Genomic DNA, 16,686 nt, shown 5'->3' with positions numbered 1-16,686 from the left:
GGGAAGCTAGGCCCAGCTGAATTCGCTAGGTCCTGGGTTTCCCCCCGGCCCGCAGGCTGACCCTGGCCTGCTCCCCAAGCCCCATCTGATACCAAGTAGATGGCTGGAGGAGGTTTTAGGGAAGACATAGAAGGAGGCGGGCTCCACGGGGAGATAGGCCAGGTGCTCACTGAGACACTGCCTCCTTCCTGCCTGGCTGGCTGGCTGGCTGGGGATACCCAACCTCAGAGACTGCTTGGCCCAGCTCCAGTTCCTGGGTCCTCAAAGAAGGCGTGGGGCTCCCAGCGCTCACTTCCCTCAGTCCTTATGGCAAGACCCCCTCACATGCTCTCCCTGGCTCAGCCACTGACCATTATCTCCCCTGCCCTTTCTCTGATGCATTTCCCCCACCCCTTCCCAATCACATGGGCTAAGTGGGTGGGGAGAGTTCCTCATTATTAAATGATCTCACTACTTATTACGGGAGTTTCCACTGTTACAAAGTTGTTTAGGAAAGCAAAATCTTCCGGAAATGCTTCCTAATTAATCATATGTGTGAAACCAGGGAACCTCGAACCATCTCCAAGCCACACCCCAAGTAACATGAGTTGCATGTGTATCCCTGCCACTGGGTCAATGGTTTTATTAATAGCACAGTGAATGAGCAATGTCATGCAAGCACAACTGCAAAGCGAAACAGCAAATCTTGTCAAAGGCGCATGGTTTCATGAAATCAATAAAAGCAATGTCAGAAAACGGCTCATATCACGTGCAAAGCCATCTCTGAATGGCTCTGTGGTGAAGCTGGACCAGTTAACAATTGAAAAACAGAGCATCAGTAAGTATTCTGACATGACACAGGGAATGCTTCTAATGAAACTTGAGGTGGGCAAGGGGAAGTATAGAGGACCGAAGGAGGCCCTTGGGAAAACCGATGAAGCCCTTGAGTAGTTTTCCAAAAGTAAGCCTCTTAATAAAATAGATTTCCACTTCTAGCTCTGATGGCCAGTCATCCTGCTGTAAACAACTGTAAAACAGGACAAAATACATGCAGCAAATGTCTTCAGGCATAAGACCACAGACTGAGAAGCTGAGATTGCTGAGAGAAATGAAATTCACAAGGTGAGCCCCATAATCACCCTAAAGTACTCTTTAGGGACGAGTTCTCAGACTACAGTGCCATGAGCTGGAGTCTCAGCAGAGGGTGGAAGTGCCTCTGAGCTAAGGAAGAAGAGAACAGAGTTTTGAGCAGCCGAAGCAGCTAGAATCCCTGGGACAGGGTGCAGGAGGAGAGGAAAAAGGGAGCTGTGGGAGTAGAGGTCCAGAAGTCCTTGGTATAGGGTTCCCCTCAAGTCCTTGGCTCAGAGATACTTGCACAATCTTATCAGAGAGTGGCTGTTGTTGGGTTGAAAGTGGGACAGAAACATCAGAATCTGAGCAGTACTGAAGAATATTGGAGATCCAGCCCAACCAGGGGAGAGGCCTCCTTACACCCTTTTTATACTCTGAGGATCAAGCTAAAATACCAGAAATGCCCTACTTATTCCACACACACTAGAATAAGGTCTACTCAAGACCCACCGTAACTTCCCTGGAGGTCTAGTGGTTAAGACTCCATACTTCCAATGCAGGGGGCATGGGTTTGATTCCTGGTCAGGGAACTAAGATCCTACCTGCCTAGAAGCTTGGCCAAGAAAAAAAAGAAAAAAAAGAAAGAGAGAGAGAGACCCACTTTAAAAAACCTAAAGTCAAGCACTGACAAGATCCACAGTGGAAAGAGTCTGGAGGTTGAGTCCCGCAAGTTTAATGGGATTGGTAAACACCTTGACATTTCCACAGATCTACCATAATTAAATGTTAAAGCTAAGCATACACAAGTTCAAAGTGATTCATCAGTAACTGAACCTCCAGATAGAATGAAAATTCAATCAAAAGTCTTTACAACATATTATTACAATGCCCAGTACACAATTAAAAGTTACTAGACACACAAGAAATAGGGAAATGTGACTCATAGTCAAGAAAAAAACCAGTCAATAGAAACTAACCCCAAGATGGCCCAAATGTTGGATTTAGCAGATTTAGTAGGTGGAGAATCAAAAGCAGCTATTATAAATACATTCAAAGAACCAAATGAAAGCAATCTTTTTTTTTTTTTTTGGTCACACCATGCAACATTTGGGATCCTAGTTCTTAACCAGAGATCAAGCCCATGTTTCTTGCATTGGAAGAATGGAGTCTTAACCACTGGACCGCCAAGGAAGTCCCAGGAAAACATAATCTCAGTGAAGGAACAGCTAAGGAATCTCAGGAGAGAAATGGAAATTATTTTTTAAAAGAACCAAATAGAAATTCCAGAACCAAAGAGTCCATTCACTGGATGGGCTTAATAGCAGTTTGGAGATGACTAAGGAAAGGGTAAATGGACTTGGAGACAGATTAGTAGAAATTATCAAATTTGAGGAAAAATGAACAAAGCCTCAGAAGCCCACAGGACAATATCAAATGGTCCAACATGCCTGTAAAATAAGAACATAGGGAAAATAAAGCGAAGTGTATATAATCTCCAAAATTTGATGAAACATATTGATGTACAGATCCAAGAATCTCAACAAACCGCAAGCAAGATAAAACCAAAGAAAAGCATACCTAAGCACATTTTAGTCAAAATGCTGAAAACCAAAGATGAAGAGAATATTTTGAAAGCAGTTTAGGGACTGAGGGCAGACACACTACAGACAGGAGAACAGCAGTGCAAATTATGGGTGATTTTTCATCAGAAGCAACAGAGGCCAGAAGACAGCAGAGAATCATAGTTTAAGTACTGAAATTAAAACCAACAACAAAAGGGGACTTCCCTGGAGGTGCAGTTGTTAAGACTCTGGGCTTCCACTGCAGGGGTATGGGTTCAATCCCTTGTTGAGGAACTAAGATCCCATATACCCTGTGGCACAGCCAAAAAATAATTTTTAAAAAATTAAATTAAGATATACAATTAAAAAGTGACAAAAACCTATTAACCTAGAATTCTGTATCTAGGAAAATATCCTTCAAACATGAAGAGGAAATTAACATTTTCAGGTAAACAAAAGCTGATGTAAAATTAATCTATAGTAATAGAAATTAAATAGTTACCTGGGATAAGGAGGGTGGAAATGACCACAAAGGGGCATGAGGGCCTTTCCGAGGTGATGGAAACAGTCTATATCCTGAATGAGGTAGTGGTTGCCTGAGTGTGTGGTGGTGGTTTAATTGCTATGTCCTGTCCAATTCTTTTTGACCCCATGGACTGTAGCCCACCAGGCTCCTCTGTCCATGGGATTTCCCAGGCAAGAATACTGAAGTGGGTTGCCATTTCTTTCTCCAGAGAATTGTCAAAATTTATCAAAGTGTACACATAAAATGTGCGCATTTTATTGGATGCAAATTGCATCTCAATGAAGGATATTTTTTAAAAGTTTGTAAAACAGAAAAAAATGAGCTTCTCTATAAAGCAATAGCAAATCTAAAACCTGCAGTATCATGCTATCAGGCAAGTTTACCTGAAAGATCATGCCTTTCCCCCAATGAACCAAAAAAAGAAAAGAAAAAAAAAAAAACCTATCAACATTTGATTCATTCTTTGTTCATTTAAGAATTAGCAACAATAAAAACAAAATTAACAACATCAGCAAAATGGCAAAGTAGACAGCTCCAAACATGCATGCTGCCACAGAAACATTTTTTTAAAGGCAGAAACTTTAGAACCAACACAGCCAGAACTCTGGGAAACAGCCCAAGGTTTACAGAAACCAAGAACATGCTGACTCAAGAAAAAGGCAACTTAAAAATGGTAGGGAGTGGGTAGGAAGGAGGCTCAAGAGGGAGAGAATATATGTATGCTTATGGCTGATTGGTGGTGTTGTACGGCACAAACCAACACGACATTGGAAAGCAATTATCCTCCAATTAAAATTTTAAAATTAATTTTAAAAAAGAAAAGATATAGGAAAATGGTAGGGAGCTAAAATTAGAAAACTCACTAAAAGAAAAAAACAAACCAGAGGGAACAATATTCCTGATGTTGGACTGGATTTGACAGTGATTTCTTGGACATGACACCAAAAGAACAGGTAACCAAAGAAAATAATAGATAAAGTGGTATGTATACTGATAGCTGATTCACATTGTTGTACAGCAGAAACTAATACAATATTGTAAAGCAATTATCCTCCAGTTAATTAATTTTTAAATATAGATCAATTGGGCTTCATCAAAATAAAAGCTTTTGTACATCAAAGGGCAATTCACAGCATAGAAAAGATATTAGAAAATTATATATCTGATAAATAATTACATTTGGCAGATACAAAGAACTTCTATAACTCAACAATTTAAAAAAAATTTTTTAATGGGCAAAGAGCTTGAATAGGCATTTCTCCAAGGAACATCTATAAACGGCAAATAAGCGACTGAACTGAACTGAAGCACATGAAAAGATGTTCAAAATCATTAGTCATTATGGAAAGGCAAATCAGTGAGATACTACTTCATACATGTTAGGATGGCTATAATCAAAACAAAAACAGAAAATAACAAGTTGTAGATGAGGATGCGGAACCCTGGTACCTTGCTGGTGGGAAGGTAAAATGACTCAACAGCTTTGGAAAATAGTTTGGCAGTTTCTCAAAAAAGTTAAACATAAAATTAACATATATCCCACAATTCCACTACCATCCCAGAAACTGGAAAGCAGAGAATCAAGAAGAGTCTCATACACTAGCGTTCACAGCATTATTTACACCAGTCAAAAAGATGGAAACAATTCTAATGTCAGTGAACAGATGAATGGATAAATAAAATACAGTATATACATACAATGGAGCACTATTGAGTCAGACACAAAAGGACAAGCATTGTGTAATTCCTCTTATATAAAGTACTCAGAATAGGAAAATTCCTAGAGACAGAAAGTAGGTTAGAGATTACGAGGAACTGGGAGGAGGGGGAAATGGGATTAATTGCTGAATGGTACAGAATATCTGTTTGGAATCTTGAAAATGTTTTGGAACTAGATAAGGGTGATGCTTACCCAACATCATAGATGTAATTAGTACCACCAAACTGTAAGTTTTGGGGAAAAAAAATGGTTAAAATGGCAAATTTCATGTTATATATTTGACCACAATTAAAAAAAAAAACTAAAAGAATTAGTGCAGGGTTGTAATTATAACTCAAAATGTTTTCAGTATAAGAGACTAGGTTTGCCTCACTTTTAGGTGAGTATCTTCCCCTGGACCTTTCATTTCATGTCTACTCTTAAAATGTTTACGGTTAATGGTTTAAAGGGCCGGTTTCTGGTAGTGGTTTTCCACAGGGCTCCTCTGCTCCCCCTCTTCCCTCCTCTGCCTGCCGGCGTGTGAGCCAGGTGAGAGTCCCTGTTTGTGTCCGTAAGCCTCGCGTTGCTGAGTGCAGACGCTGGGTGCAAGGACCAGGAGGGAGGAGACACGGCAGCCCACAGGAGGCTGGATGTGGGCTGACAGCTTCCTCTGGGGCACTGATGACCAGAGACCCTGGCAGAGCCAGCAGGTACGGGGCCGTGGAGCTGTGGGCTGTGCAGACATGCATGAGCGCCTGTGACTGAGTGTGCGGGTGGCTGACCCCCGAGGCTGCCCCAAGGGGTGGGGGACCCCAAGGCTTCACCCGCCCCCCTTCCCCTCGCACCTCACCTCGGCTAGACCGCAGGGAGAAGCTCAGGGTGCGCTTGATACCCTCGCAGTTGCCCGGGTCTTCATTGATGATGCCCACGTTGGTGTTCCAGGTGGTCCAGTTCACCTCGTCCACCCTGCAGGGGGAGGAGATGGGGCAGCAGGGAGCTGGCGGTCCACAGCCCCGCAGTCCCAGTGCCCCCGCAGACCAGGACGGGGAGACACAGCTGCCAAGAGGAGGGCCCGGAAGGGCCTGACTTTTGTGTTTGTTTTTGCCAAGTGCCTCCATGCTAAGTCGCCTCAGTCATGTCCGACTCTTCTTGACCCCATGGACTGTAGCCCACCAGGCTCCTCTGTCCATGGGATTCTCCAGGCAAGAATACTGGAGCGGGTTGCCACACCCTCCTCCTGGAGATCCTCCCAACCCAGGGGTCAAACCCGCGTCTCTGGTCAAACCTGCGTCCTTGGCAGGCAGGTTCTTTACCACTAGCACCACCTGGGAAGGCTGCCACAGCAAGCAGCTTACGGGATCTTAGTTTCCTGACTAGGGATTGAATCTGGGCCCGCAGCAGTAAGAATACAGAGTCCCAATCACTTGAACTCCCAGGGAATTCCAGGGAGGAGGGGACCTGCCTTTTGGACACCACCTCTGGAGATGTGTCCTCTGACTACACCTTGGGGCCCAGGGATTTTAAAGACTGGATTCCTAGTTCTGACTCTGATGGCTAGGCTACCCCTTCTGGACACCTCGTTTTCCAGTATTTCACGTCTGGGTCCCACAGTCTGGGATCTATGATGGATCCCCTGTACTCACAGCCAACCCCAGGGCAGCCCCTGTACCTATAGCTGGCCTTGGGAGAGCCCCTTACGCTCACGACTGGTCCCAAGAGACCCTAAGAAGGGCTTCTGTTCCCACAGGTGACTCTAGGTGGTTCCCCCAGGTTCATGCTAAGCCCCAGAATGGCCCCCTGTACCTACAGCTGGTTCTGGGTGGGTCCCCATGCCCACAGGTGAGCCCTGAGGCAGATCTCTGTCCTCACAGCTAGCTCTCGTGGGTCCCCATATCCTTAGCTGAGCCCCCGAGCTCCCCAAGCTTTGATCCCTGCCTCGGAAATTACCTGAAACACCACCTATAGTCGTCCTTGCCATCAGGTGTGTACCCCACCTGCAGCAGCTTGCCTGAGCGAAAGGCCTTCCTCATACACTTAAGGAAGCTCTTCTCCGTGTCTAGGATGGTGATGGCTCTCTGCAGGAAGGAAAACGTGAAAGGCAGAGGGGCAGAGGGCTCATCCAGGGGCCACCCCGGCTGCAGTGTCGCCTGCCCGGATCAGCGTCTTCAGGGTCTCTCCTGTCCCTGTACCTCCAGGATGGACGTCCAGTACCCTCTGCACCAGGCTTGGTCTTCACAGCCTGGCAGGTACACACTCTGTGGATGGAGCTCAGACCTGCACAGGCACAGCTAGCCCCAGACCTTTCCCCAAGGAGCTCAAGAAAGGGCGACATAATGTAGCAGTTAAGAAAACTATTACAATATTGTAAAGTAATTAGCCCCCAACTAAAATAAATAAATTTATAAAAAAAAAAAAAAAAAGAACAGAGCCTCAAAAAAAAAAAAAAAAAAAGAACAGAGCCTCGAGGGTGAGACTTTCCGGGGCTGAGTCCTGGCTGGGCTACTTACTGGTTGCCTTGGGAGACAGATACCTAACTTCTCTATGCCTCGTTTGTTGTTGTTTAGTAACTAAGTCGTGTCCGACTCTTCTTGCAAACCCCATGGACTGTAGCCTGCCAGGTCCCTCTGTCCATGGGATTCTCCAGGCAAGAATGCTGGAGTGGGTTGCCATTTCCTACTCCAGGGGATCTTCCCAACCCAGGGATCGAACTCACATCTCCTCCACCTCCTGCACTGGCAGGTGGATTCTTTACCACTGCACCACATGGGAAACCAGTGCCTTCATCCAAAACTGGGGATAGTGAGGGTGCCCTCTTGGTAGCAGTGTTACAGGATTAAAGACAGTATGTAAGTAAGATACTTAGAACAGTACCTGGCGTAGAGCCAGTGCTACTTAGTAAGAATGATGCTTTTATTATTTGTTGGGAAGGCACAGGTGGATGAAGTAGCTCAAAGATACACTTGTCAGGGGACTTCCTTAGTGGTCCAGTGGCTAAGACTCTGTGCTCCCAATGCAGGTGGTCCAGGTTCGATACCTGGTCAGGGAACTAGATCCCACATGCCACAGCTAACAGCCTGCATGCTGCAACTAAGACCCGGCGCAATAAAAAAAAAAAAAAAAATACAGCTCTCAGGGCCCATCCCACCTTAGCTGCTCCCAGAGTCTGGATTCTGGTGCCCAATCAAGACCAAGATCCTCTGCTACAGGCACCCCATGGGGCTGAACCCTCTGTCTCCTCCTCCCAAGGACTGCCCAGCCCACAGTAGATGTGGAGTCTACGATCACCCGCTGGTGACCCTGGGCAGGCACCCCTGCGGGGGGAGCCAGAGGGGAGACAACTGAGGGAGGCTGCTGCCTGAGCCTCTGGCTGGGCTGTCTGCCCCCTCCCCAAAGCATGCCCCGTGCGCCCAACTGTGTGGAGCAGCAGCCAGAGCAGCTGACCCCCTGGTGCTGCAACCCACCTGCAGCTTCCAGATGTTCTTGCTCTCCTGAGCGATCTTGTTGACCGTCTCGCCCATGAGGGCGATCAGCATGTTGAGCAGGAGGATGTACGTGAGAATCACGTAGGCCAGCAACAGGATGACGAAGACAGCCTTGAAGTCATAGTTCTCAGTGAACTCCAGGTCCCCCATGCCGATGGTGAACTTGAACAGCTCCAGACACGTGGAGTACAGGCTGTTGTAGGAGCTGTCGGCCGACCGGCAGCCAGGCCCTCGCCACCTGTGCGGCGACGACTCAACCGACACTGAGTCCTTCTTTCCATCTTCAATCAGTGTCACCACCGCTAGAGGGCACAGGGAACATGTGGCCAGATGGAAGCCTAAGACCCCAGGGTCCCCAACCCGCACACCCACTGCCCCAGGATGGGTTCTCAGCAGGAACTCTGGCTTGGCCATGTGGCGTCTTTGTGTGAATTAAAGGAGAAAAAAAAAAAAGGTACTCCCTTCCTCAGAACTATCAGTTTGTCATAATCTGCTTGATGCAACTAGAGAGAGCCCGTGTGCAGCAACGAAGACCCAGCACAGCCAAAAATAAATGAATTAATTTAAAAAACCACAAAGTTAGCATTGCTAGAAAGGGACAGACAGACATCATGGGCACCTGATATAAGGAAAACACACATTCCTTCCTTGATATTTTGACCAAAAATGCACACCTGAATCTAACTGTGAAGAAACATCAGCCAGACCCAAACCAAGAAACACTAAAAAAAACTGCCCTTTACTCAATAAAAATGCGAAGGTCACAAAAGAGAAGGAAAGATTGAGGCAACTGCTCCAGACTGAAGGAGACTAAACAGGCTTGACAAGTGAGTGTAATGTGTTATCTGGGATTTTCCTTTCTATAAAAGACATTATTAGGACAATTCATGAAATTTGAAGAAGGCTGAAAGATTAGCTAATAGTCCAGTATTGATGTTAATTTCCTGATTTTGATCATTATGCTGTGTTTATGTAAGAGAATGTTCTCGTTTTCAGGAAATACACACTGAAGTATTCACTGGTAAAGGACTGATCATATCTGCAATTCTGGTTTGTTTGTTTTTTTCTAAGTATGGTGTAGTGTGTATCCGCCTGCAATGCAGGAGACCTCGGTTTGATTCCTAGAGAAGGGATAGGCTACCCAGTTCAGTATTCTTGGGCTTTCCTGGTGGCTCAGACAGTAAAGAATCTGCCTGCAATGCAGGACACCTGGGTTCGATCCCTGGGTTGGGAAGATTACCTGGAAGAGGGCATGGCAACCCACTCCAGTATTCCTGCCTGAAGAATCCCCATGAACCGAGGAGCCTGGTGGGCTACAGTCCATGGGGTTGCAAAGAGTTGGACATGACTGAGCAACTAAGCACACACTATGTATGTGTGTATAGTGTGTGTATGTGTGTGTAGTGGGAAAAGAAAGTGATTTTTAAAATGTGATAAAACTAGGGGAATCTGGGCAGAGTATAGATATCTTGTGACTAGGGTGGGGAGGGAGGCCCAGGAGGGCGGGGACACATGTACGTCTATGGTCAATTCATACTGATATATGGCAAAAACCATCACAATACGGTAAAGTAATTCTCCTCCAATTAAAATAAATCAATTAAAAAAATTTTTTTCGAGTCAAGATGCAACTATCCCACAGGCAAGCAGCACTTTATACTTCTAAAATGAACTCAAACCTTTTATGAATCAATTTCCAGGTTCTCCTACTACTATTATTTCAGCATGCTCCTTGTCCATCTGCTCTGTCACCTGCAGACACACACCCCAGGGGGCATCTCCCCACGCAGCCCTGCAGAGTCCTCAGGAAGCCGAGGTCAGTGGGAGCCCCGGCCTCCCACCAGCCCTGACCACACCCGTTACCTGTGGAAAACCCGAACAGGAACACGAGGTAAACAAACATGAAGCGACACAGGTCTCTGAGGATCATCTGCAGGAGAGAGTGGGCTTGTCAGACCCTCCTCCAGGCCCAGGAGGGGCCAAGGCAAGTACTAGGGCTATGTCAGCCTGGGGGTCTTTCTTGAGCCCAAGTGAAAAATCAGAGAACAGACAGCTAGGTTTGGTTCGGTGGTTTTCAGCTCAGGAGTTGTGAGGGACTTACCACGGTGCCCCATATTGCCCTTTTTCTGGTGGGAGAGGGAGCCTGGCAAGGGGGGGTGGTCAAGTTTCAAGGGAGCCCCCAACCCTGGGTCAAGGCCAGATTGCCTGATTGTTGGGGAAATTCTCTGGGAAAGTGGGTATTAAAGCAGGACCTTTCCAGACAATGCAGAGAGGATGGATGGAGTTTGTGGGGCTGGGTCCCACACCCCCAGGAGGTAGTCAGGCTCTGCGAAGGAGCCCTGGGGCACCGGCACCCACCTTCTCAATCATGACAGCATAGATGCCCATCTGCTGGAAGCCACGGGTGTAGTAGAGCATGTTGGTCCAGCCCATGGCCAGGGAGAACACCATGGAGGCCACGTACTCCTTGCAGTGGCAGAAGTACAACACCACGGTCGCCAGCATGAACAATGACTGCATGAAGCTGAGGAGGAGGGACAGCAGGCCCTGTCCACAGGCACCCTCACAGACAAGACCCCAGATGCCCGGCATGCATGCACATTAAGTCTCTTCAGTCATGTTTAGCTCTTTGAGAACACGTTCAGCTTTATGGCCCACCAGGCTCTTCTGTCCATGGGGATTCTCCAGGCAAGAATACTAGACTGGGTTGCCACGCCCTCTTCCAGGGGCTCTTCCTGATCCAGGGATCAAACCCACATCTCTTACATCTCCTGCATTGGCAGGTGGGTTCTTTACCACCAGCGCCACCTGGGAAGCCCCAGGATGCCAGGGCCTCGCCTCAAAGGCCACAGGGGGAGGTGGGAGAAGGGATGGCCATCCTGCCTCCTTTAGCCCTTGAGTCTCAGTGGGAGCAATATTGTCCCAAAGAGGCAAAAATCAGTTCCAGGTGCCGGTGGGGGTATAGGAGGAAGGGTGTGTGCAAAATCTTATTCTCTTCACACACAATGCACAGATATAAAGACAGTACTTCCCTGGTGGTCCAGTAGTCAAGAATCCACCTGCCAATGCAAGCTCAGGGGTTTGATCACTGATCAGGGAACTAGATCCCAGACGCCATGGGGCAACTAAGCGTGTGAGCTGCAACTACTGAAGCCCATGCGCCTAGAGCCTGTGCTCTGCCACAAGAGAAACCACCACAATGAGAAGCCTGGCACCACAACTAGAGAGTAGCCCCTGCTCGCTGCAACTAGAGAAAGCCTGAGTGCAGCAGGACCCAGAGCAACCAAAAGTAAATAAATAAATTTTTAAAATAAATAAATACAGTACATAAACAGATATACAGTATATCTGTGGTAAGAGATTTCATGGGAAGAGCAATTAGGAAAAAACAAAAAGGAATCTAAAAGCAACAATGAAAACAGGCTGAAAAACAGGGCTTTAGCTCCAACAACCTCCCTACCCAGTCCCTGGGAACAATAGCCTCACAGACCGCAGAGAATCTAGAAGGCCTAGGCCCGTGAGGAGAACAGGCTGTGCACTCCCAAAAAACCACAGGTAGAGTCTGCTGGTCACATCCTCAAACTCAGGAGCAGAGCCAAGGGAGGTGTACTTTTTGCTCCTCAGTCTGGTGCGGGCTGCCCATCGGAGGCCTGGACAGGCTTAGAGGGCATCTGGGCACTCCCATGACAGGGTCTGCTCAGTGGTCCCTTTCCAGATGGATGGATAAAAGGATGGGAAAAAGGAACAAGGGTACATCTAACTCAGACTGTAGACCACAGGAGCCTGGGGAACTGGTTGGTCATTCCCTAGTACCTGGAACATACCTGGCGCAGAGTGGACCCTCAGTATTCACTCACCCAGCAAAGGTTTTCTGGGTGCCTTCCATCATTCATTCAACTTATTTGTGAAGCCCTACTAGTTTCCAGGCCCAGTGTATGTGAGAAAATGAGTGAGAATGAGCTGACTGCTGCCATCCCAGGTCTCGTGGCCAAAAGATGCTGTAACTACAGAGGCATAAGAGTCAGTATCACTTACAAAAGCATCTCACTATAGCTGTCCACAAACAAGGTTTTCAGTGACGGCCGCCTTTGCAGGAAATATTGAATCTGCAGGCAAACAGAGAATAAGATCTCAGGAAAGGTTAAACACTGAGCAACTAGAATGTTTTCTAAACAGCACCATGATGTACCACAGAGGTGCAGCAAAGCAAAGATAATGAAGACAGCGGAACAGCCTGGGTCAGGCTAATGGGGTAATGTTGTATGACTCGGGCAGGAGAATTTTCTTAAATAGAGTGAAATTACAACCGTATCTAGAAGTAAAGATGGGAAGGAAAACCACCAAAATAGTATCAATTGCCATGCTTGAATGATGGGATTGGGCAATTTTTTTCCCTATCTTTCTAATTTGTGCTTTTTTAAACTAAGTTTGAATTAAAGTAAAAGTTCTTTAACCAGCCTCCATTGAACTAACTCATCGGATAAACCGTGCTCTTCACTCTCTGAAAACATTTTGCCTGATGTCCATGGTGAATGCTCCTCTCCAGGACACTCACATGCTCTGTGCCCTCCCAGTGGTTAATCCTATTTGCTTAAGAATGCTTTTTTGCCCACTGCACTTGCTACTGCAGTTTCGTACTTTATGATAATATAAACCATGAGTGTGAAAATAAAGATGGTTGTTTCTGTGAAGACAGAGTCCAATGATTAGGAAAGACTCTTTAAAGATGAGTTACTAAAAAACAGGGTGTGGCTTAGAGCAAAAAGATTAAGGGGAAAAAATCATAATAATCTCAAATTCTGCATTCAGAATCCTTTGTACATGAAACAGTGGTCCCACATGTATTAGAAGAATGGCCCAGGAATATGCATGTTTTGGGATTTTAGTTAAAATGATTCCAGGGACTTCCCTGGTGGTCCAGTGGTTAAGACTTTATGCTTCCACTGCAGGGGGCACAGGTTTGATCCCCAGTCAGGGAACTAATATCCCATAAGCCATGTGGCATGGCCAAAAAATAAGGGGGGTCTTTTAAAAATAAATAAATAATAAAATGGTTCCAGTATATATATATATATATATATATATATATATATAATATATTTCATTATTCTGAGCTTTAATGGACTGTTTCAATTAATTAAACAGCTACCAGTCACAATCCTGTCTCTTAGGAGACTTGCACTCTACCTCTGTAATTAAATATTATGTTCAGTGGACAGTCCTGCTGCCTGTCTTCAAGCGTGACTGACCTGGGTCTGCAGTGGGACACACTGGGCAAACCAGTACCCCCACCACAGCCGTGAATGCCTGAGGGTTCTCATCTTAACCTATGCAGCTCTAAGTTTCTCAAGCAGGGCCATTACGTGGTTGATGAATTAAAAAGTGGGTGAGCCACTGCTGTAATTTAAAATGGATAACCAACAGGGACCTACTGTATAGCACAGGGAACTCTGCTCAATGTTACGCGGCAGCCTGGATGGGAGGAGAGTTCGAGGGAGAATGGATACATGTATGTGTATGGCTGAGTCTCCTCGCTGTCCACCTGAAATTCTCACATTGTTAATCAGATATACCCCAATACAATATAAAAAGGTTTTTAAAACAGTGGTGAGCACTGAATGAGTCTCTTGATTTTTTGTTTAGGTGATGATGGAAACTCACAGTGTGAGAAGGAATGCTTACCCCTCGGAAAAAAAAGTAGATACCACCTGCCACAGAAAGAATCTCTCCAGTGACTCGGAAATAGTCCCCTACAGTGTGTTTCAGCTTAAAAGGAGGCTGCAAAGGACAAAGAGATTAATGATTCCACTCACTCACTCATTCATTCATTCAGCAAACATTTACCAGGTGCAAAGCCTTGTGATTAAGACCCAGCCCCTTCCGGAGAGGATTAGTATCCATCAGGAGAGACACAAACAAAGACAATGCATTACTATGGAGATACCTGCAAGGAGACAGGACCTGATTCCCAAGTGGTAAGAGGAAAGCCTCCAGGTGGTAAGAGGAGCACCCTTGATGTACTGTGCTATCTCCTGGATGATGCCCTAGTCTAGAGCTCTGCTTGGCTGGGAGGACAGTGGTGGCATAGGTGGAAACACCCTTACAGACACAATGCCATGTGCTTCCTGCTGTTCCCACAGCCTGTGGTGAACCCCTGATCTCCCAGGACTCTCAAGGTTTCCTGCAGATGGTGAAAGGAGTGCGGTCACACACATAAGCATGTGTGTGTTGTCCTTGTGTTTCAGTCACAGTTTTCTAGGGTGGGTTTCCTAACAGCCTACCATCCATATTTCATAAGCACTAGTTCACTAGCTCGTTTCATTAGCACATTTCTCTTTTCTCTTAAAGTCAACCCTGGCAGCCCAGTGATTAAGACTCTGTGCTTCCACTATAGGAAACGAAGATCCAATCCCGGATTGGGGAACTAAGACCTCATATGCATTCAGCGAGGCCAAAATATAAATAAATAAAGTAAACTCATTAGATGGCCTTAATAGATGTGTAGAAATCAGATTCTACCTAACTAGGAAGTTGAATTTTTCAACCAAATTTGTAAGCCAGGCACCCTGGAAATAAAGGCAGCATGTTAAGTGCTGGGATATTGAATGAAGGACTCAGTTAAGAAACTTGAGGTAGCCTATGCTTCTGATAGCAGGAAAAGTCTGATCTTAGGTTGATCTGATGCATGGTCCAGGGCCTTGCTTAGAAGAAGTGCTCAAAGTCTGTGTCCAGGGAATGAATCATGTGTGAATGAGTGAACAAAAGCGGGCAAGAGAGAGAGTTGGCAGTGTGCTCAGGGCTTGCACCACCCACAATCCTGAAGACTCCCAGCCCAGCCGAGAACTGCTTCCAGCCCCTTAATTCCTGCATCCTTTCCAACCTAGTTCATTCCCTCTACAATCAGGTACCTCAGCAACCACAGGTTCAGCCTCTCAGAACCAGGAGGCTGAAGAAGGGGCTGAGAACACAAGGCAGGTGCAGGACAACCAGGAGAAGGAAGACTGAGCACAAGAACATAAGATCTCCAGGCAACCCTTCCATGTCTCCAGGGCCCAGCCTGGGTCTGGGGTCTCGGGGTCTTCTAGGAATGCCCATCCCCTCCCCTCTTTCCCCTTGAGGCCCAAGCCTCAGGCGCACCCGGCCTCCCACAGGTCTGTAGTAGGCGACCGTGGTGAAGATGATCATATACAAGCAGTAGACAAAGAAGTTGAAGTAGAAGATGCGCTTGACGAATCGGTCCCACTTGTCCTGCAGGAGACGGTTCAGCGGCTCCACCAAGAGCATGTCATGGCGATTCTAAGGGAAGCAAAGAGAGATGAGGCCCACTCCTCCCAGTAAGATCCACCTTGCAGGTCCCCTTCAGCCCCAGGGACTCTTCGTACCCACTCTCTGAATGACCACACCCTTGGCTTGAGCAGCAGCAGAGGATCACAGGTCTGGACCAGCAGGCTTCTTGAATGGTCCACCCTCTAGTTGTGTAACTCCTGTTGTGTAGTGAAGCAGTGAAGAAGAGGTGTAATTGGACTAGTGACTCTAAGATGGACCCAAATGATGCAAATGAATTTTGTAAGAGGCTAGGAGACTAGGAGAAAATAAAACATCTGAAACATGGGCAGTAGAGAAAGGACCAATTCATTTTATAACAATAGCCTCTACACACTAAAAGGATGAGGCAAATAGTCCAGTAGAAGAGATGGCAAAGGATAATGAATGTTCCTATTCTACCAAAGAAATATAAATGGTTGAAACATATGAAAAAATTCTAAACCTCACAGCAATCAAGAAAACAAGAATTAAGTCATCAATGAAATAGCTGTTTGGGCTCCATGGACTTAAACTAGTTTTGAAAAAAAAAAAAAAGGTGATACCCAGATTGGCAAGGACTTGGGTAGATGTGTACCTACTGATGGTGGGCAAGTGCATTCATGCAATCTTTTTGGAGGACATACATTCTGATTTAGCAATTCTGATTCCAGGTGTCCTTCATAGAAAAATTCTCAAGCCCATGCCAAACAACCTGCAGCATGTAGTAGGAAAAAACTGGAAATAACTCAAAAGTCCTCCTATGAATATTAACCCCTCATCCCTGTCATGGAATACTTACAGTGCTGCTGCTGCTATTCAGTCGCTAAGTCATATCCAAGTTTTTTTGTGACCCCATGGACTGTAACCCACCAGGCTTCTCAGTCTATGGATTTCCCAGACAAGAATACTGGAGTGGGTTGCCATTTCCTTCTCCAAGGGATCTTCCCAACCCAGGGATTGAACCCACGTCTCCTGCATTGGCAGGCAGATTCTTTACCACTGAGCCATCTGGGAAGCCATATTTGCAGTCATTTTTTAAAATAAAGTAGACCCATATGTACT

General features: G+C 46.1%; 1 protein-coding gene and 1 long non-coding RNA gene across 2 annotated transcripts in view; one reads left to right on the top strand and one right to left on the bottom strand.

The window, feature by feature from the left end:
- The window catches only part of TRPV1 (transient receptor potential cation channel subfamily V member 1), a 29,018-nt gene that overhangs the window by 1,763 nt on the left and 10,569 nt on the right, over positions 1-16,686 (bottom strand). Inside the window, exons 8-15 of the mRNA XM_081579936.1 lie at positions 15,457-15,615; positions 14,002-14,097; positions 12,355-12,425; positions 10,678-10,843; positions 10,183-10,249; positions 8,299-8,621; positions 6,785-6,912; positions 5,688-5,803 (exon numbers count right to left, since the gene is read on the bottom strand). Of these exons, the coding sequence (XP_081436062.1) occupies positions 5,688-5,803; positions 6,785-6,912; positions 8,299-8,621; positions 10,183-10,249; positions 10,678-10,843; positions 12,355-12,425; positions 14,002-14,097; positions 15,457-15,615 (1,126 nt within the window). The remainder of the gene's footprint in view (positions 1-5,687; positions 5,804-6,784; positions 6,913-8,298; positions 8,622-10,182; positions 10,250-10,677; positions 10,844-12,354; positions 12,426-14,001; positions 14,098-15,456; positions 15,616-16,686) is intronic.
- Positions 650-16,179, top strand: LOC145542017 (uncharacterized). Its single transcript, XR_014079507.1, has 7 exons — positions 650-817; positions 976-1,101; positions 5,323-5,547; positions 5,947-6,039; positions 6,898-7,083; positions 10,078-10,210; positions 13,963-16,179. It is a non-coding gene; the product is annotated as an uncharacterized LOC145542017 (long non-coding RNA).

This window comes from Giraffa tippelskirchi, chromosome 3 (genome assembly GCF_054371585.1).
Source record: "Giraffa tippelskirchi isolate mGirTip1 chromosome 3, T2T-mGirTip1v1.2.pri, whole genome shotgun sequence".
Lineage (NCBI taxonomy): Eukaryota > Metazoa > Chordata > Mammalia > Artiodactyla > Giraffidae > Giraffa > Giraffa tippelskirchi.
This window is presented reverse-complemented; position numbering and strand designations above follow the sequence as displayed.